Genomic DNA, 21,396 nt, shown 5'->3' with positions numbered 1-21,396 from the left:
GGCCTCTGCATTTCGCTCTTCTAGAAAGGAAGAGGCCTGACGATGTGTAAGACAATCACTTGACAGATATCAGCAGCAACCAGACATAACTCGACATAATTATTGCTGCATAATGACTTCTGTTCCTGATGCCGTCTCAAGCAAGGACGGTAATCTTTATCTGTCACTGGAAAGCTGGCGGCTAGGGAGCCCCTGTGGCTCAGCGATAGAGCCAGGAGGAAATTCGCAATTCAGGTTAATGGAGTGTTCCCAGGCAGCCTGGGAGCCCTGCCCCGGAGGCCTCTGGAAACGAGACCCTCCTGCTTGCAGGCCCGGGGTTGGAGCTGGCCCTGGCCCCCCTCTAGGGTCCAGCCCACCTGCCTGGTCCTAGATGGGGATACTGACCATGGCAGAGGTCACGGGCACGCCCAGGGTCACTCGGCAGCAGAGGCCCCTGCGGAACCAGAATTTCCCCTTGCACCTCCCACTCCAGAGCTTCCCCTGAAGCCAGCGGTCCCTTCTGAGGGACAGGGAGGCTGGATAGAAAGCAACTCTGAGGATTAGAAGTGGCTGCCTGAGGTCAGCCAGCACTGAGCTTATTGTCACCCAGGGCTGTCCCTAAAAGTGGGTGACGTGGAATCTTTGTACCTGGACAGCTGAGGGAATGCAGCCTGGCAAGGCCACTTGGCATTAATGATGTGATTCGGTGTCCACCACCGAGAGCCTGGGGACTGTGTTTGCCTGCGCCAGCCTGGGAATTGGAGAGCCCCCACCCCGCCCTGGGAGGGGTGCTAGCTGCGCCTCTTAGAGGGAGTTTAATTCACAAGAGCCGCTGAGAGTGGGGCCTGGGGTGGGAGATTTGTGTTGAGGCATCCCCCCTCCCACTTAGCGCAGGGTGACAGGGCTGCCCCAGAGTCGCTTCCTCCTCACTGAGAAGGGTGAGGACGACCCTGCCTGTGAGGCGGAAGGTGGGCGACAAAGTGGTGACAGGCACAATACCTGGTGCACTCTGCCTCTGCCCCACTGCTGTGTCCTCAGGGCCCACCTGGGCTTCAATTCCCCAAGTGTCAAAGCAGGGTTCAGGGAGCCCATGGCTTGAAGGCACCGTGGCTTGAAGGCACCGTGAGCTTACACAGGACGAGGCAGGGCACCGGGGACATTCAGGGCAGGGTCACTGGCCTGGGTGGCACTTGTGGTGGATACAAGTCAGTGTTTACCCTGAAAACCCACAGAATGTGCAGCACCCAGAGTGAACCCTGCTGTAGGCCACAGACTTGGGTGACAGTGATGTCCCTCTGCTATATAACGAATGTCCCACTCTGGTGTGAGATGTCGAGAGCCGCAGAGGCTGTGTGTGTGAGGGGACAGGGTACGTGGGGCATCTCTGCACCTTCCTCAGTTTGCCATGACCTACAGCTGCCCTAAAAATGAAGTCTGTTAAAAATGCACACCATGTGCACGAGATACACAGACCCAGCTGGGGCAGCGGGTCGGAGGCCGAGCGCCCGCGCCAGCTGAGGGGCGGCCAGCGTCTCCGCACTGGCTTCTGTCCGTGTGGGGCTCACAGAGCCGTGGTCCCTGTCGCAGGTGTGCGGAACCAACTGGAGGGAGAGGCGGTGGGCTGGGGGCCGGGCGCGCCTGCCTCCCGCCTGACCCTGGCTTCTCTCTTCCAGGGGCATGGTCTAGCAGCCCGGGCAAGCCCACGCATCCAGCCCCTGGAGGTTCTGACCCCTGCTCCTCTCAGCCTCCACTTGGCCTCAGGTAAGTGGCCCCTGTAGCCTCACTGCCCTGGGCCTGGGTAGGGCCAAGGGTGGCAGGGGGCTCCTGCCATCTGTGGGTCCTGCCCACATGCAGGGGCTTCACCCAACTCAGCATAAAGACCAAGAAAGACGAGCAGTGGGGGCCAGGCTGCCCAGCACCCCCAGGCGCAGGCCAGGAACAGGCCCAGGGATGAGACCGGGAAGGTCCATCTCAGGGCTGGGTCTTTCTGGGCAGATCACTTGATCCCGGTGCTTCGGTCCAGGGACAGTTAGGGATTTGCTAAGGGGGAAGGGGCATCTGTCTTTCAGTGTTTCTTGGTCCTCCGTTTTCCTCTCAGCCCACCGCTGTCTGGAGCACTCAGGGGGCTGGTCACTTAGTGATCCCCGCCTTCCCACCCACAGGGCACCCTGCACGGCACTCGGCTGGGGGCTAAAATGTGGACCTGAAACCTGTCACAGTTGCGGCCTCCACCGCAGAGGCTGGTGTCCAGGAGTCCCACCCAGCCCAGGCTGGCACCTCCAAGGCAGGCGCCGTCCCCAGGTGGCCAGTCCCATCAGGCCCCCGCAGCCCTGGGTGGGGTTGCCTTCCCGCCAGGTACCCGTGCTGCTGGGTCCGGGTTTCCAGGGCACAGGGAGCGCCATGCCCGCCGGCCGTCACCCTGCCTTCTTGTGGGTGGAATGGCTTTGCTTGGTCTTCCTAGGAAGGGATGTCTCCACCTCCCGTTCTCCTGCACACCCTGTGGACGCTGTTACTGGTCAGGAGGAGACACCCTGCTGGGGCCTTTGCCTTGGAGTCAGGGCAGTGGGCGGGTCACTGGTCCTCACCCCACCCCCACCTGCGTGTGGAAGGTGCTGTTTTCCTCCTTTGATTCCTTCCATCAGAGCTGAGCAGTGGGAGGGACCATGCCTGCGTGTGCAGTACTGGATGCCACCTGTATACACGCCCCCCAAGCATCAGCATAGTGCACAGGGGCCTATTGGGGTTCTGCTGAGAATGGTGACTGGCATCAGGAAGCTGGAGCAGGTGCAGAGAGCAAAGGCCTCTGGGGTCCCTGCCCATCCTGAGGGCACCTCAGTGCCACACACAGTCAGTGCTCGGTAACCCCCACCCACAAGAGAGAAGTGCCGGGGTCTGATGTGCTTCCTGACACAAGCATCCCTCGCTGTGGAGTCAGTGGTCAGGCGATGCTCAGTGGGAGGCAGGGGGCGGTGACACCTGACTCAATGTACAGTAGAGTTGGAAACAGGCATCAGGGTGCTGCCGGGACGCCCATTTTGGTTAGAGTTCTTAGGGGAGGCCTCACAGGGAAATGGCCCGACAAGGACCTGGGGAGGCTTGGGGCAGCACGTTTCTCCCTGAACCTCAGCTGCGCCCCGGGCCCCTGGCAAAGCACTGCCTGGGGAGTGGAGGAGCAACAAGAGGTCAGTGTGACCCGAGGATCAGGAAGGAGGGGGCAAGAAGAGGGGTCAGGCGGATGGGAGCACAGCTCTTGGCACAGTGTGGAAAACAGCCCAGGTGACCTCTCGGTGCCGCCAGCACCCCACGGTGGACGCACTGGGTCCTCCAAGCAGGCAGCTCTGCTCAGAGCCTCAGAAGATTGCTGTGGCCTCTAGAGAGGTGGTCGGCCACGGCTCTTCTCCAGGTTAGGCTGCCAGGGGCTGCAGGCTCGGGTCTGCAGGAGAGCTTGACCCAGGCTCACCTCCTCTAGCGCCAGGCTGTGGCCCTCACAGTGCTGACCAGGCCACAGATCCCAGGCAGCGTCCTGGACAGCCGCCCACCTTGGCTCTCAAACAGCCTCCTGCCTGGACACTGTGGTCACGGGGCAGGGCACCAGGGTGGGGAAAATCCTTCCTCTGTTGAAAGTGGAGTCTTATTTTTAGGGTGACTGTGCTGTATCACTTCCTGTGGGCATCCTCCACCCTCGTCCAGTGACCAGCCCTGCCAGGCAGGCGCTGTGGGCAATGGGCACGCACACCCTGCTGCAGGCGTTTTTACTCCTGTGGTCAGTGGAGATGGGAGCTGGCATCCTGGCTCCTCTGCAGGACCCCGGGCACTGGCATGGGGATTACTGCCCGTCTGCCACTCCCAGGCACCTGTTCCATGTCAGCTTCTGTGTGAGGTGCCACAGCAGATCCCCCATGAGCCTGGGTAGGAGGAGAAGGGCAGAGAGAAGGAAGGTGGGTGACACAGGCAGGCTGCGTCAGTGCTGGGGTGGGGGTGCCGAGCAGGAGGCTCAGAGGAACAAACCATCAGGCCACCGTGCTCCCCAGACACGTGGGCGCCTGGATCAGGCCTACAAGCTGGCGGGAGCCCACCCAGCGCTTCCCCTCCCTCTTCCCCGCCTCTCCAGGTGGAGTCCACACCAGTCCTTCCTTCCCTTCTAGAGGAATCCAGCCTGGGACAGCCCAGGTGCAACATTTTCCTCTCTACTTGACCCCATGAATAGTCTTGGACTCATCGGACCTCAGGTGCAAATTTTTAACCTGGAGATAACCAGAGAACACAAGAGATACTTAACAGATATCTGCCCTGTTCATCTCTGGGGCCTCAGAGGGGCTCCAAGAAACTGGCCTTTTGACAAGAGTCAGCTGGAGAAGTCGGAGGTGTGGGCGGGGCGAGGAAGGTGGTGTCTCAGAGGGACTGGACGGTGCTCAGGGGCTGGAGAGCCTCTGGGCCACAGAACCACATGTGGGGGGGCAGATCTGCGGGTTGGAGGTTTCTGGAAGGAGTGCCCCGGCAGCCGGGCTTTCTCCCTCTCTCCCTCCCTGACTTCCTTCCTTCCTCCCATCAAACAATCACTGTGCACTTCCTTTGTTTCAGAACTTGTGCTAAGTGGTTGTGGGACTATTTCTGGCTGCGCCTGGGTAAATGGAACCTGGCTCCTTGTCCTTGGGGAAAAATAGTCAGGGAGAGACTGGGGCTCATGAGTCTATGGGTTCATCTTGGAATGGCTGCCTCCCCCTCCCCCTCCCCACCACCCGGCACCCAGACAGTGCCCGGCAAAGGAGGCGATGGATTGGGGCACGACGAGAGAGGAGACTTGGGCCTCACTTTCCCCTCCAGAGAGTCAACACTTTAAAGGCACCTTGTATGTCTGCGTTTCACTGTGTGGGTGTTCAGTTAAAGCACGTTCATTGACACTTTCTGTACGTAGATCTATGTCGCCCAACACCTCTGAAGACTCTGTGGCTTCTGGTGGTGTGATTTAAAGAATAAAAGTGGCAAAGGGCAGCTTTTCTGAACTGTCCCCACTCCTGACTGTAAACATGTTCTCTAATGAAACTTAAGACCATGGCCACTGGGGCCACCAAGAGGCAGCTGGCATGTCCCCATTCTTGAACCTAATGTTTCCCTGGGCTGATGCCATTTTAGTGAAATTAGTTTACTGTTTTTATTTCTTCCCAAAGACGATAGACATGAGTCAAAGGCACATGAGATGATCCCTGGAGGCTTTCTTCCAAGTTTAAAAAAAAAAAAAACAACAAAAGTTTTTGGCCTGGTGGGTGAGAGCCGTAAGTGGACACCAAGGAGACGTCCCCACTCCACAAGCTCAGCAGTGGGCAGCACATCACAGGGGACACTCTGTCCTGAGGACAGAGCCATCTGTCAGAGCACCCAAACCCTCCAGGGGCCGTGTGTGACTTAAAGACTCCACTTAGGCCTCAACTTAGTGACACTGCTTCTCACAGACGTGGGAGGCTGCCGCCAAGCCTCATTTATCAGGGGCACGCGAGTTTGAAACTTGGAATGAGTTCCTCTGGGGCCCATCATTTGAGAATTTAGTCATCACTCAACCAGGGACCAGGCAGACATTCAGCTTTCTGCCATCGCCCGGGAAAAGAGCTGGGCAGTGGCTGCCAACCAAGACCCTGGAGCAAGGACACAGTGATGTTGGCACAGGCCTCAGGTCCTCTAGAAGGCTCCGCTGGGGACAGACTCAAAGCCGTGTTTTGGAGCTGGGCTGTACTTCAGGGACGGTGCATTTCAAACCCACATTTGACAGAGGAGGAAAGAAAGTGTCAGGGCATGTGATCCATCCCGCCGGCCAGGCCCCGAGCCCATTCTGAAGCTGAGCAGGACAGCGGAGTTCTGTCTGTTCCTCGTCAACGCCCGTCCACCCAGCCCTTGCTTTTATTAATTTGGGTTTTAACTTAATCTTTATAAATTGGAGCTGCTCTTCAAGTAGCTAGCCTGAATTCCTGGAGTTGAAAGGTGTCTTCCTCCGTTTCCCCGGCTGCTCCTCCTCCCTTGACACTGGTGGATCTAGACTATTCTACATTGTTCTAGATGGTTCCATCCTCCTGAACGTTAGTCTCATTCTGAGTCTGTTCATTGCCCACGAAGCCGCCCATAGTAACAGGCCAGAGCTGTGTCACAGGAACAAGGGACTTGCTGGTGGGGGTGTCCCCAAGGGCCTGTGCCTGAAGCCTGGATGCTGGGGCGGCTCCTGCACCGGGACCCCGTCCTGCAGCCGGCCCTGCCCCTCTGCAGCTGTGGCCTGCCCCGGCCTGTCCCTCTCAGCCACTGCACGCTGTCCCGCCCTCTCCTTTTCACGCTCTGGCCTCTAAGACACTAGGATTCCTCCTGGAGCGCCTGGCCACCCTTCCTCACTGCAGCCCACCTGAGCTCAGGTATCGCCCTCCCCCGCCCCGGCTCGTGCATGCCCTTCTTCCACCAGGCCCCGTGCTTGGTCCTCAGCTGTGGACCTAAAGGGCAGTGCAGTGGACGGACGGGAAGCCTGGCCCGTGTTACTCTACGGAGGAGCCCGTAGGAGTGGAGTCCTGCAGCCGCCCTGCTGTGTTAGGACCCCCCCGGCTCCTCGGCAGCCCTCCCCTGGCTGGGCCTCTCTCCCGCAGAGTCAGGGCTGAGGCCTTTGGACAGGGAATGCGGGACCACACGCCACACAGGTGTGGGCCGCACAGGGATGTGGGCGTGTATGTGACGGGTGGCGTGAGGTGTCTGTGGCAGGGAGGTGAGGTGTGCACACATCCCGGCCCACCCGCAGCCTGTCCACCAACAGGTCTGACTTCCCCTCCGTTCTCAGGATGCTGGGGGTTCTCTGGGCGAGTGTGGAATGGCCCCTGCCCTCCAGGTTCCCATTGAAAGGGCTCCAAACCAGGTGGCAGCCCCAGGTCCCCCAGGACACATCCTGCTAGGGAAGGGGAGACCTCATCCTGATGGGGCCATTTTGCCAGGCGCAGCCCATGGCCCACGACTGTTTCTTCTGGGCTTTCTCCTCTGCTCTCTCTGAGGCCCAGGAGTTGGAATTCCACTGACCCGCCCCAGCTGGACGTGTCTGGGCTGCTGTGACCCCAGCTCTCTCCCGCCCAGGCCTTGAGGACCTGGTTTTGGATGCCACTGTGTGGTGCCAAGCAAAGCCACCAGTCTGCCAGAAAGCGCCACGAGCTCCAGCGAGCCCAGCCTGTGGCCGCAGCTCCGCCTGGCTCTGCATGGTATTGTGATTAAGCTCATCACGTGCTCCTGGCGTTTCTTTCTTCATCAAAGCTGTGATGATACCTCCATGTGTCTGTCTGGTGCTTTCAGCCTGTCAGAGCCTTTTACAGCTCCGGTCCCTGTATCCTTAAGCTGCACTGTCAATCAAATGGGAGCCCAGAGAAGTTGAGAGAGAGCTGGGAGCATACAACCAACCCGATAAGGAAAGGAGACCCTGGCTGACCGTGGAGTCTGGATGGGACATCCCCTGTGGACCTGCCGGCCGGCACCCTCCTACACAGCCAGCCCTGACTGCAAGCCCATTTTACAGAGGTGCACACTGAGTTGTGGTCTGGAACACTGAGACCCAGGCACAGCCCTGCCTGACTCCAGAGCCCAGCTCCACACCCCTGCAAGGCCACATGTGTCCTCTGGGTGTGTTGAGTGGTGGCCACTGGCCAGATGGGCTGAGTCACTGGACAAGCAGAACCAGCCCTGGAGGGGCAGTTGCACTCTTTGTCCTCTGGGAAAGGGCCATTGTTCAATCCTGGCCCGGAGCTCGGCAGTGGAATCGAGATTTAACTCTGACGTGCTGATCTTCCCACCCAGCCATGGTTGGGCACGTGAGTCATTCCCAGCCCCAAGGCGTCGCTCCAGCGTGTGAGGTGGGGAGGCCGGAGGCAGGTGAGACAGGGACCAGCAGTGTGGCCACGAGGTGGGGGCAGGCGAGACAGGACAAGCTCTGCCTTCCAGTGTCTCCCTTGCTCTCCCTGGGCCCATCTCCCCCCAATCAGGCTGGGCATTCTTCTCCATCAGGCCCGTGTGAGTGGGGTGGCCCCTCTCCTTGTGACCACACGGTCATGGGCTGCAGGACCCCCAGCTCTTCCTGCCTCCCTTCCCTGTGTCTGACCCCCTGGAGAACTCCAGTGCAGACCTCACCCTGTCACATCACGATGGACTACACACAGAGGCACAGACTGGCTCCACGTGGCACCCAAACCCTGGGCCCGAGGACATCTCTTTAGGAACATCACCCTGTCTGGTGGGCGTGCCAGGGTGAGGGGGCAAAACAGGCACAGGAAGAGCTCCGACCAGCACCAGGAGGTAACTGAGATGAGCGAAGGCAGATCAGAGGCTCCTTCGCCCTCCAGGCTGGGGTTCCTGGGCTCTGCCTGGGACTCTGCACTTGGCTTCCCACCCGGCTCCCTCTGGCCTGGCCCTGCCCAGGGCGTCGCAGCCCACTCTGGCCTGGTCTGTAGGAGCAGAGGACTTGTGTGTGGTGGATACTCGTGGGCCTTTACCACTGAGTCTCCTTTCCTGACAGGTTAGCAGGCTCCGCAAGGGAAGCATTGCCCTTGTGGGCACTTCCTGTCCCTCTCCTTATCCTTCCCAGAATTCGAGCATGGTCGCCACTAACCTGCCCCCCTCCCTCTGGGCAGCAGCTCAGACCCCCTCACAGAAGGCTCTGTGATGAGGCTCAATGATCGCTGGAGAGTGACAGGAAGACGCCCCACCCCCAAGAGGTGGAGATGGACACAGCTAGGAGAACAGACCTCCAGTCCGACACCCTAGAAATCAAATTTTTTTTTAAAATGCATTTTTTTAACATATTAAAGGCTTGACCCAGTATGTATTTCAGGTTGAGGGCAGTTTGGGGGGCCACATTTTAAGTGCTCCATAGCCACCTGTGACTGGTGGTTACTGTACTGGACAAAGCAGCCCTAGGGTATACATGGAGAGATGAGGTACCCATGCTGATGAGTGGAGGGGCCAGAGTCTCAGAGTCCTGGGGAGCCTGCCCAACTCCGCCCTCTAGTGTCTGCCCGATGCACCTGCGCCTGTACCTGCACCTCATCCCTGGCAAACGCATACCCCCCAGAACAGGACTGTCCCCTCCTGGGGAACTGTGTAGGAAGCCAACACTGCAGGTGGTTTGATTCTCACCTACTTATTTGAAGAAAGGACAGAGGGTGGAGTTGTTTTGAAAACTGCAGTCAGCCCCAGGACGGTGGCTCAGTCCCAAGAGGAATTTTTGTCCAGGGGTCATGGGGCAAAGGAGCTGGAGCTGCAGCTGTTTTCTGCCTCCCGCCTTCGTTTCCACCCAGACAGAACAGGCTCCCCTCTCAAACCAGCCCTCAGAATCCCTTCAAGTTCAGATTCACTGCAAACACTGCTCTAGCCTCCTCCTGAGCCTTGGCCCTTCACCAGGACCTGGGGTCCCCACCTCTTTCCTCGTCTTCCCTCCAAGTGTCTCCGTCTGGCAGCAAGCTTTGGAGCCCTGAGTGATGGGAGTACTTTTGAGCAATGGGATGAAATGCCACCGGCGCCTTGGGCCGCTGCTGAGCTGTGGCTAATGGGCCTTTGGAACCTCGGGTCCCAGGGGCCCCATTGTGGCGCTGGTAGAACCACGCCATTTAAAGAGGCTTTCATTTGTCAGCAGTACCGGCTTCGGGTTAAATATTTTCATAGGGCTCCCCAGCTACATGTTTACTCTTTTTTTTTCTTTACAATTTAGCACATTAATAACAATAACAGAGTAACTGAGACCCAGAGAGATGGGTGTAAGTGCTACATTAACTCCCTCCTCCAAGTTCCATTACCAGAAATCAGATGCCATCTCTGGTGCTCTTAGAAGGCTGTGGCCTGTCTGATTCAAGTCCTGTTTGAACATAAAGTGTTTTAAGCCAAGCAGGAGAAGGCTGTGCCCTCACGTAGGCTGCCCTCCCCTGGTACTGCCATTTCTCACCACGCCATCCTCCTTGGACGTAAAAGCAAGAGATTCTGATGAGCCACGCCTGGGTCTGCCTAATGACCAGAGCCAGGTGGCACTTCTGCTGGGAAGTGTGAGCAGTAGCTCTCTGTCTGCTTTTTGTCCGCCATTTCCCAGACAGCCAAGCGTCAAGGAGCCTGGCTCATTTCTGTAATTAATAACGGAGGGGTCACCACTGCTTGGGGTGTGCTCTGCATTCCCTGTTCCTTGCCCGAGAGCCTCTGGGAGAGCTAAAATGAGGTCCTTTGTGTTAAATATTTCATGTGGGCCTTTGTTGAGCACACACGAGCTATCCCGGTGAGGGACTGAGGGCATGTGTAGCCGTCAGCTTTGACATTCACAGGCTCCGTTTAATGGCTTCATAAAAGTTATAGTGGCGAGGCCATCTTGTGAAGCTGTCCCGACAGCAAGTTTACCATGGAGGAGGCAGCGGTGGACACCAGCTGAGAGCAGCTGGGGTCTCCCTCGCTGCTCAGGATCTTGGCAGAGAAAGAACCCTGGGAACACAGGATACGAGGAGGCCCGCTCCCACCTCAGATGCCCCTGGCCCACAGCGGCCGGCTGCAGACAAGCCAGACCTCACAGAACCTTGACCCTTCACCCTGCAGCGGAGACCATGTGGCTGTCTCCAGCTGAGCAAAGCAGACCCCGTTTCTCTGTCCTGGAGTCTCTGTGGTGCCTTCCCCGGAGTGGTCTGTGGGGACTGAGCCTTCGGCAACCTTTAAAATCCTCTTTGTCCCTCAGTTTTGATTCCTGTTGCCATCTTCCCAGGCAAACCACCTAGTCCCCCTGCCCTGCCCAGAACTGAACAGGGCCTCCCAGGAAGCCCACTTCATGTCGCTTTTTAGGGTCCATCCTGTCTGCACTTGTGCCATAGCAGCCTGGGGATCCAGAGAGCAGGCCCTGCACTGGCCTCAGCCCCGGACTCGGCACTCCCAGAGCCCAGCTAACTGGAGAGTGCTGAGCACCAGCCCCGACCACACAGTGAATTTCTGTGGGGGCTCCCTCCCGGCCCTTGTTGGGGGCTGATCCCGGCTGGCCCTCCTCTGTTTGCAGGGCTCTCTGTTGGAGCTTTGCCTTGACTCACCCCTTTTCTGTTGGCTCTTCAGTCTGTTCTCCTGTCCTGAGTCTCTCCAGAAACTATTCCTCCTTTTGGAGTGGAGAAGAAGTCCCTCTGCTAAGCTGAGTGTGGGGACTCCATACTGGTCAGGGCTGTGACAGCACGGAACACTGCACTCCTGATGACAGTAGGCGTGACGGGGGGGGGGGGTGCCGCTCTGTGCCCTCCCTCGAGGACGGGGGGCATCTTCCTTTTAGTGAGTCTTCCTTATCAACTGGGGTGTTAGGGAAGAGTCAAGTCCTCGTCCCTGAGGCACCTGTGATTAGCAGAGGGCGACTCCACACCCATGCACCAAGACACGGTAGTTATGCACCCTCTGAAGGAGGACTGAGGAGATGGCACTCCAATCATTTTGGGGGGCTGTACCTCAGAGGAGGTGGCCTGGCTGAGAAAGGTTGTGGGGTCTGCACCCTCTGGAGCCTTCAAGTCCTTCCTTGGAACCTTGCATCCCACCCACAGCAGGGAAGTGTGGAAAGAAGGGCTGCACTGGAGGTCAAGGGCCAGACAGAAGTGGTGGGCATCAATCACTGCACACATTCCATTGGCCAGTCACGGTCACATGAGCACCTGACTGCAAGGGAGGCTGGGAAATGTAGTCTAGCAGCTGGGCAGGAGGAAAAGGAGTAAGAGGAGCAGGCCGTCTGGGCTCAGGCTGTTTCACACGTGCACATGGTCCTGACTTAACACAGATTTTTTTTCCATATATTATATATTTCATTCAGCAGAAACCAGCAGACTTCAAATGTTAAACTTTGATCTTTTCCGGGGTTAGTCTTGCAGTGCGATCCTCTTCCAGGGTGCAAGGCAGTGGCGGTAGCCACAGCTCCCAGGTACCCTGTGACAGTGAGGGGAACCACTGAGACCTCCCAGTGCCTGTGCCAAGCCGTGATGTCGGTGGGTGAGGAGTCTTCGATGCATTTTCAACCTGTGGTATTTTCAGATGTGATTAAGTCCAACTGTGCTTTCCAGCTACAACCCCGTGTTCCCTGAGGCACTGAGGCCCTCTAGTCTCGGCCTTCTGGAAGCAGCCTCTAACTGGCCGGGGCTCCTCCTTTACCCGCTCTTACCCCTCCCTGCAGGCACCCAGAGTCGGCGCCCCTGGCTCTGCTTGGCCTTTGCCCTCTCCCTGCCCACTCTCCACTGGTGCATGTTGGTGCTTGGAGTTCTAGGCGTCTCCTCGTGGATATGGTCAAGGTCATCAGCATAGCCTTTGTTTTGTTTCTTTTCCTCCTTGTTGTTGGGGGGAGTTTCAAAAATGGGGTGAAAACAGTCCATCATCCAGAGACCTGCAGTCTTCCACTGTCCAGCGCTGCTCCAGGCCTTGCGATGGGGGTCTGTGTCTCAGACGTCTTGTCGCCAGCAGAACCTTGTCTGTGCATGAGATCAGAGGCAGAAGCAGACCTAAGCACCCTGCTCTGGCCAGAGATGAGTCCACAGGCCCAGAGGCCTTCTCCCCTCTCCCTATTCCATGGACCCCATAGCCCCCACCCCGAGCCTTAGGAAGGCCTCCGGGGCTCCTGGGGCCCAGTTTGAAGGTCCCCAGACAGTCTCCCTCTCGCTGTCCTCTCTGGCACTTGAACCCTCCCTGCATCCCAAGGAGGGTCACCCAGGCCCTACTGGAGTGCCGACTTTGTCGAGAGCTCCCTAGCCCCAAGGGAATGAAACCTGAAGGCAGGTGTTTGTGTGCGCACGGAAACAGCAGGGATGCCCCCAACCACACCTGCTCAGCGCTAGGCCAGCTGGATGCCAAGAGAAAGAAGGTGGGGGCAGGAGGCAGAGTCCTGGAGTCACAGTCAGCCTCCGGGACACACATGGAAGGACCTGAGAACGCAGGCGGTTTCCCCAGCGGACGAAGCGCCCTACCATTGCCTTTAGCTTACAGCCGGGCCAGCCCTGGAGCCTTCCTGACTTCAGGCACAGGGGGAGCTACGAATTTGTCACTTCTAGTGGCATCTGTAGGAACATAAATCACAGACAGGTTCTGAGGCAAATCAGGCCTTAGTCCAAGCAGAGATTTGGTTTTCAGTAAGGCGAGTGGACCCTAGACTCCAAGGGCGTCACAAAGGGCCTGTTCTGAAACAGGAAGTGCAGGGGTGCTCAGCAGGGGCCTGAGATGTGGTGATGGCCACGTGGCCATTACTGCATTTCTCTCCCCTGGGCCATCCTCCCCGCTGCAGCCCTCAGCCAGGCAGAGCAGGGCCCCGGTCCTGGCCTCACCTCTGAGAGGCTTCAGGGCTCTCCTGGGATTTGTTTGCTTGTTGGTACAGGGGACTAGTAAGTGAAGTTTCCGGCAGGTAGGCCCCCTGTCCAGGGATGATGCTTCCGATGGTCGCCTCTCAGAGTGGATGTGTTAGTCTGTGTTTCATCGCTGTCGCCAAGATGCCTAACCCAAACAGTTTTGAGAAGGAAAAGTTTACTTGGGGCTCGTGGTTTCAGAGATTCGGTTCATGGCCAGCAGACTCCATTGCTCTGGGCCTGAGTTGGGCAGAGCATCATGAGGAAGGGCGTGGTGGAGGAACGCTGCTCACTTGGGGCAGCCAGGAAACAGGGGCCGGGAGAGGGGGAGAGAAAGAGGGAGAGAGAGAACAAGGTGCCAAGGACAAAATACGACCTCCAGGTGCATGCCCAGCGACCTGCTTTCTCCAGCCGCATCCCACCGCCTTCCCAACCGCCCGGTACAGCAGCAGTCCTTTCAGACTGCTCGTCCAGTCGAGTGGTGAACCCACTGATCGGGCTGTGGCTCCATAAGCCGATCATTTTGCCTCTGAGTGTTCCGGTTGCCTCACCCGCGAGCCTTAGGGGAAACCTTACGCAGAAACCGCAGCAACGGGAGGTCAGGAGTGAAGGCCTGGGGCCCGGGACCCTCCCTCTCCTGCACCTTGACTTGGCTGCAGCCCAACCCCCACCCGCCGCTCACACATGTCCTGGGTCCAGAGCATGGCCTCCTGGGCATCCCCTGTGAGGGTCGCCCTTGCTCGGCTCAGCATGCCCCAGCACTCCTCCAGTCCTATCCTCATGGACAGCCACCTGCCCGCCCTCACTCCTGGAGCTCCCTGGACAGTACTCTTGAGACAGCTTGTCCTGCTCTGCCAGCTTGGGGGTTTTATGGACCAGCCTGTCCCAGGCCCAGCCCCATTTCTCATGTTCCCAGTGTGGCTTTAGCCATGTTGCTTATCTTGTCAATAAACTAAGCTCCCAGGGTGAATTATCCATGCTAAACACCAAGATGCTTTTGAGCCTTCAGAACTCAAAGTAACAGGGTAACGGTGCTATTACCCAGGACCAGGGTAGGTCAGAGAACTGGGAGGTGGGGCCCGTGGGGAAAGCGTCCCCCTCTATACATTCATCATAGGCTCCTCAACTCTGTGGATTAGGTGCCACATGTATCCTGGTTTTAGGGCAGACTCACTGCAGCTGGAGAGGTTGGCTCCTGGGCTGCGTGTTCAGAGCTGGACCTGGCTGGCCACCACTTCCCGGGGCCCAGGCTGCCCCACCAAACTACACTCAGTATCACCAGGAAACTGAGAATCAGGTTATGCAGAGAGGCTGGCTTCACAGTTTAGGATCGACCCGAAGGAGAAGCAGAATGGAGAGTTTGCAAACCTTGATGAAGAAGAGGGACAAAAGCTAGATGCAGAAGGAGGAGGAAGGAATCGGCAGCTCATCCTCCCAAGGGAGAGTCGAGAGCTCTGTGTCCAGCCGCTTGGCTCTTGTTTTTGTATCTCTGTTCTTTGAATAAAAAAAAAATATGGGCACAGAGTTCAACATTTTAAAATTGCAAGAAGGCTTACAGCAAAAGACCCACGAGGCCCCTGTCCATCAAGCCCCCTTTCATTCCCTGGCCAAGGTCATCATTTCTAGTCCGTCCTTCCAGAGACATGAATACACAAGCACACGTATTTCTTATTCACAAATGGCAGCAAACTCTGCATGTCATGGTGCACCAACGCTTTACACTTAAAGATCCGTCTTGGAGAGTGTTTCTTGTCAGGATGTGACGGGGCATCTGGGCTGCTGGTCATTACAGACAGCAGTGCAGGCAGCTCGGGCACTGTTGCCTGCCCAGGTGGGAGTGTGTGTAGAGAGGTTTCTAGAGCAGGACTGCTGGGTCACAGTGCGTGTGTGTGGTTTTGAAAGATAATGTCAAACTGTCCTACGAGAGGCTAGTAAAGGAGCATCAAGCTTAGCAGTTAAAGTCATAAAGACGAAAGCAAAAACAGGTCGACATAAAACTAATAAAACCTGGGGAGGAGGCACGGAAGGAGGAGGAAGTGGTGGCCATGTGGGTGAAGTGAGTTTCTTATCTTCCATACGGGGACACAGTGCCTCCTGCTTAGAGTTCATAAATGGACAAGTAGTTCAGAGTGGCTTCCTCGGAGACTCGGGGGGAAGTCGTTTCCTCCCCTCCCATTCTTCTGTGTGCTTCAAAAATTGTTGAGCCGTGTACACGTGTTAATGTGAAGTCAGAAAATGAAATGGGGTGGTGAAGCGGAAGCTACATCAGCGTCTCGTGGAAACATCACCCAGGCCTCGTGCAGAGCTGCCCACGGGTTGTGCTTTTAAGCGCAGCGCGGTCCCGCGTCCCACGATTGCCTCGTGTTTTGCTATTACCACTCAGAACAGCATTTCCTGCTTAATATTCATTCTGGAACCTCTCCCACCAGGGCCATTTCTCAAAGGCAAGAAGGGGGGAAGTCCTCAAGGTTTCCAGATACCTGTTCTAAGGATAAAAACATAATCATAGTACCCCAAAAAGAAACCCAAGCTGGAGCAGAAGCTCAAAGGGTCAGGCATGGGCCAACGTGGCTACTTTGCCCTAAACTGACGGCGGATGACAAGAGTGAGGAATTATTTTAATCTCATGACGTGTACAGCACCCCGGGGCGTTGGACATGCTCCATTCCATTGGTTTTCCCTCACCTTTCCACATTCCCAAGGCTGCCCTCTGTCCCGCCTGTGAGTGGAGTCCATCCGGACCTCACTGGAGTGCTCTGCATTCTCCACGGGGTGCAGGACCGTGGAGCACCTTGTGATCTGGGGTGTGCTGGGACCTGGTGCTTGCAGAATGATGGTCCTGTTTGGGTCCCTCCAGCCCATGGCATGGATGCAGAGGGGACGTTCTCAGCCAGCTGGGTGGGATGGAGGGAGCCAGTCTGGGGCCCCGGTGACCGTAGTCCCCCTGTGTCCTGCAGGTGTAGTCGCTGCCGGCTGCCATGGGCAAGCAGAACAGCAAGCTGCGGCCCGAGGTGCTGCAGGACCTGCGCGAGAACACGGAGTTCACCGACCACGAGCTGCAGGAGTGGTACAAGGGCTTCCTCAAGGACTGTCCCACCGGCCACCTGACCGTGGACGAGTTCAAGAAGATCTATGCCAACTTCTTCCCCTACGGCGATGCCTCCAAGTTTGCGGAGCACGTCTTCCGCACCTTCGACACCAACGGCGACGGCACCATCGACTTCCGGGAGTTCATCATCGCGCTGAGCGTGACCTCGCGGGGCAAGCTGGAGCAGAAGCTCAAGTGGGCCTTCAGCATGTACGACCTGGACGGCAACGGCTACATCAGCCGCAGCGAGATGCTGGAGATCGTGCAGGTACCAGCCGCGGGGCGCCCAGGGCAGGGGACCTCCTGCTCTGTGTTCACCACACGACCCGTCATTCTCGCAGGTCACTATCTGGGGCCCATTGAAAGTGATCAGCTGTCACGGACTGGACAGGTCCTTACAAAGAGCAATGGGAAAAGCCCAGTTTATTAATCTCCTGCTGTAAGCACCGGGCCCCATGGCGCACACTGGGATCAGTTTTCACCTTCAGAACCCTATGAAGTGGGTCATTTTTGACATTTCACAAGTTCTAAGATTCAGAGAGGTGATTTCCTAAAGAGGTAACAGAGCTCAGAATTACATTCACCCCTTGGTGTCTGTGGGGAGTTAGTTCTAGGACACCCACAGATACCAAAATGGCACAATAGTAGATAAAATGGTGTAGAATCTGCATGTGACCTACGCGGTTCCTCCGTGTCTAGATGACTTACCATTCCTAATACAGTGTAAGTCACACTGGATTGCTCAGGGGACAAGGACAGCAGATCTGTACGGGTGCAGTTTTCTTATCAATATTTTCTGTCGCACTTGGTTGAGTCACAGATTCAGATCCTGCAGACATGTGACCGCCACCCCACTCAGCATTCCCAGCCCCCAGTAGGTCCCACAAGCACCTTCCTGGCACTGTCCCAACCCTGACCCTCCGCCCGAGATGCCTCCCCTCCTTCCCCTGTCACAGTGACGTATTCTGTGTGCCCTTGAACTTCGCTGAAACGGGCCTGACTCTTTTCTCCACATCCTGTCCGTGAGATCTGTCCAAGGTGAACCAAGCAGCAGGGACCTTCTCATTAGAGAAGGTCTAGCTGCCGGGGAGCACCCACTCTCTCTGCCCCTGGCTGGCTGGGGGCTGTGGGAAGCTGTCATCTTGCCCCAAATGCCCAGAAATGTCCCCTGAGCATCCCCTGTGTGCTTCCTCCAGGCCATCTATAAGATGGTGTCCTCTGTGATGAAGATGCCGGAAGATGAGTCCACTCCGGAGAAGCGGACGGACAAGATCTTCCGGCAGATGGACACCAACAATGACGGTAGGCAGACGGGGACCTGTGTTCACGTGACGTTATGGGGTCACAGGGTGTTGACACTTCCCTCCCCTCTGTGCCTCTCAGCCTCCTGCAGCCCACCCCAGCCTCCTGCCCACCTGGCACAGCTGTGCTGAGGGACACAGGACAGGATGCCCATCTTGTGCTGGCTCCCTCCTTTGATTTTATGACTCTGGGCCCATTTCTGGCCCCTCTGAGCCACAGTCTTACTTGTTCCCATGGGTGTGCTTGGGAAAGGATGGCAGGTGTCCTGGAAGCTGGCCAGCCTGGCTCGCCGTCACCCTGGGGGCCCTCGGGGAGCTCTGTCAGGGTGCACACGGTGGCCTTGTCTACCTACGCCACTGCACTTGGGACTCTGGGGTCCTACTGCTGCAGGAAGGCCAGTCTCGGGAGGAGGGAGAGCGGCCGCACTGACCACAAAGGTGCACCCATTTTCTCCTCTGCGTCAGCTCTGAGGTTCTAGAAGGACTGCAGCAAGGATGAGCCAGCCGCGAGACGGTCCAAGACGGTCCGTTCTGCCCGTGTGCCAGCTTTGCCAAGCAGGGCCCCAGAGCCAGGTCTGATTTGCTCTTGGAACACAAAGAGAAGCCACATTAAGAAAAGAAAATGCACCCTGGGTTGTGCTGAGATTAAAAATAAGTTAATGCACCAGAAAGTGCTTTGTCGAGTCTTAAGTGCGCTGAGCAGGTGAGTTAGGCACTGAGCCCAGCGGGGAGAAGAAGCTTCTGTGTAACTATGGGCAGCAAACAGATTCCAGACAGCAAGGGAACAGCTTTCAAAACACATTTACACATAAAATAAGACGCTAGCATTGCCTCTGGGCTGATCTGAACTGTGCTCTCCACTCCATGGTGCGCCAGAGGCAGAGTTCACATTCCTCCAGACCTGTGCTCAGGCTTGGCTTTCCTGAGACTTGGTTTACTCCTCTGTAAAATGGGGATGATAACCCAGTCTCACGTGGTTGCCAGGCTTCTGTGGGATGAGGTAGAAAGCTCTGAGTGTGCGGTTGGCCTCTCCACAAATCATGGCCGTAGTTCCTGAGTCACAGCGAGGGTCCCTCCCAGCTTGTCTGTGAACTTGGAAGGTGGGTACCACCCGCAACCCCGCTGACAGAGTGCCTCCCCGCCGTGAGCCCAGCAGCCAGCCCCTTAGTCCCTGGAGTTTGAGGACGGAGGGGATACCAGAGAGGCTGGGTTGCAGCGAGGGCCCTCAGGACACCGCCCTCATCCCTTGGGCTTCATAGCCGTCTGCTCAGGAACAGGCGGTACCCGCAATTTGCCCCCCTTCCCCAGCCACCCAGAAGCTGATAGCTCTCAGGACCTCTGGCCTGGGCTGATGGCTTCCCCCTGGGCTGGGGTCGTCACTCTCCCCTGCTGACTTGTTTGGGTTGCACTTGGGGGACAAATTGTGCTCACGACCCCACCCCCAAGCCTAACCCACCCTGCTCTCTGCAGGAGGAGGACTGGAACTTTCAGGGATCCCCAGCATCTCTGCAAGCCCTCCGAGGCCAAGCCGGGCTGACCCAGTCATTCCCCACCCCCTGGCTGGGAGGCCTGGGTACAGGGAGAGGCTGGTTGTCCCCCCCCCCCCCCCCGCTGAGGTTTTCACATGTGGCTGAGGAGATGCACCTGCTGCATGCCACCAGTCATGAAAATCATGCCTGGGAGAAGCCAGAGTGTCTGCTCAGCAGTGGGTAGGAGGAAGGTCCCTGTCACTGGCTGCATAACAGTGGCCCCTGAGTCCCCCAGGCCCAGTGCTGGGCTGGCCTCTCAAATGCACCCCCTTGTGAGTCCTTGGGATGGTTTGCCATCATCCCAAATTGAAGAGGAGACCCTGAAACATGAAAAGGTCCAGGCAGGCCACTGGCACAGAGCCAAGAGCCCCAGGGCACTTCCACCATGTGCTTGGCCTGGGCTGCTGACAGCTGTCACCTGTGCCACTGCCTGACGGAGTGTGTTCATGGTCCCTCTGCACAACCACAGACCCCTAAGCACAGAGACCATGCAAGCTGGGGTCCTTCCGCTGTCCTCCGGAGCCCTATCTCCTTCCCCCGGTGGCCAAATCTGAATGGACAGACCTGCTTGTGGAGTAGCAGAACAGGAGAGGGCATGGTGCAGTCAGAGCTCATTGGGGATGGTCATGGGGACCATGGGGCTGCCGATGGGCAGCGTGGCTGACAGGCGGAGCCCACCCCCAGCAGTGGATTCTCAGGGCTGCCTCAGGAGCACCCAGCCAACATGGCCTTCATGGCCCTTGATTATCTATGGGTTAGGGACAAAGGTCTTGTCCTGCCTGGCCAAGGCCCAAATTTCTTAATAAGTGAAGTGTGGGGTGATTTGGAATCAATGAGCCACCCCCATCTACCAGGCTGGATGCCCTCCGGGTATGAACTTGTGGTTGCCAGATGCTTTGCAAGGAGCAGTGAGAGCAAAAAGTTTTGCTTTTCATTTTTTCCCAGAAATGCCCTAGCAGTGAGTGGGGACGGGGCCGTGTCCAGTTTCCAGAAGTCTCAAGACTTTGATCATGGGAGGTCTCCCTGACCCAAGTGTTACTCCAGCCCCTTTGGAAGTGCAGGGACAAGGCTAATCCAGTTTCTCCTGTCTCTGTCCCACAGGCAAACTGTCCCTGGAAGAATTCATCAAAGGTGCCAAGAGCGACCCTTCCATCGTGCGGTTGCTGCAGTGTGACCCCAGCAGTGCTAGTCAGTTCTAGGGACGGTCACTGGACAGTTGCAGAGAAACACAGGCTTGTCTTGCCATTTTCAGCTTTGCTTGCAAAAGTGGATGCCTCCACAGCCAGTCCTGACGTCCCGACCGGAGCCAGGCGACGCGCCACACCTGCCCGGCCAGCCGGCTGCACCTCTCTCCTCTGCCTGACCAGTGCGACATCCCTCCCCTCCCGCCCAGCCGGGCCCTTCCCAGGCAACTCCCAGGGATGTGATTCCACGGAGGGTTCAAGTGTTCTCAGCTCTGGGCACCTCATGCCTTCCTGCAGAGAGCCCAGAGGCTGACACCCAGGATCTAGGCAGGACTTCCCAGGACCGTGCTGAGGCCAGCTGACTTATCATGTGATCCCAGGTGACTTTGTGGGATAGGTGGGGACAAAGACCAATGGAGAGCAGACAGGCAAGCCCTTCCCGTGCATGGCTCCACGTCCCTGTTCATTTTCTCTGACCAAAGCCGCTTGCACGTATATATATTGTGGTCTCCTTTCTTTAATATATAAATTATGTGTATGGTGAAGTGACATGTACCGTGTAGGCCCCGTATTTAATGCCTCCGATTGCCTTTGAAGCATGGTCCCCTCGTGGCCTGTGACCCCTCTACGCCTGGTTGTTTTGTGGTATTTATGCATCTCCATCTGCCCTCTCCAAAAGGAAATGCACGCACCCAGGGCTATGGGGACCTGCCACTCATGTGAATGCAGGCGTCTGTGTGATCTGTCCTCCCTGTTGATTGGTCTGGCATTTCCGGTATTAAAATGATCAAATCAGTGGAGTTCTCCGAGTTTCGTGTTTGCTGGGGGAGTCCTCCCTGGGTGCCATCCCCACTCTGCAGGAAAGGCGGGTCCCAGGAGTCCTGCTGTTGGTGGTGAACTTGGCCCCCTCCCACCCCTCTGGCCATCACCACGTCTGTAAACTGTGCAGCCTGTTCTCCAACATCCGCCTAATGCCAAGCGAGATTCGTGGAAATG

General features: G+C 57.3%; 1 protein-coding gene across 2 annotated transcripts in view; it reads left to right on the top strand.

The window, feature by feature from the left end:
• HPCAL1 (hippocalcin like 1) overlaps nt 1–20,550 on the top strand; it is a 91,614-nt gene extending 71,064 nt beyond the window's left edge. Inside the window, exons 2-5 of one of the 2 annotated variants that reach the window (XM_081264254.1) lie at nt 1,653–1,740; nt 16,256–16,654; nt 17,583–17,688; nt 20,318–20,550. In XM_081264254.1, coding sequence (XP_081120380.1) covers nt 16,277–16,654; nt 17,583–17,688; nt 20,318–20,415 — 582 coding nt within the window. In that variant the 5' untranslated portion in view covers nt 1,653–1,740; nt 16,256–16,276 and the 3' untranslated portion in view covers nt 20,416–20,550. The remainder of the gene's footprint in view (nt 1–1,652; nt 1,741–16,255; nt 16,655–17,582; nt 17,689–20,317) is intronic. The other variant, XM_081264255.1, reaches the window with a different exon arrangement.
• The last annotated feature ends 846 nt before the right edge of the window (nt 20,551–21,396 follow it).

The sequence above is a fragment of the Spermophilus citellus genome, assembly GCF_964194105.1.
Source record: "Spermophilus citellus genome assembly, chromosome: 13".
Taxonomy (NCBI): domain Eukaryota; kingdom Metazoa; phylum Chordata; class Mammalia; order Rodentia; family Sciuridae; genus Spermophilus; species Spermophilus citellus.
The sequence above is the reverse complement of the archived record's forward strand: the minus strand, read 5'-3'. Positions and strand labels throughout refer to the sequence as shown.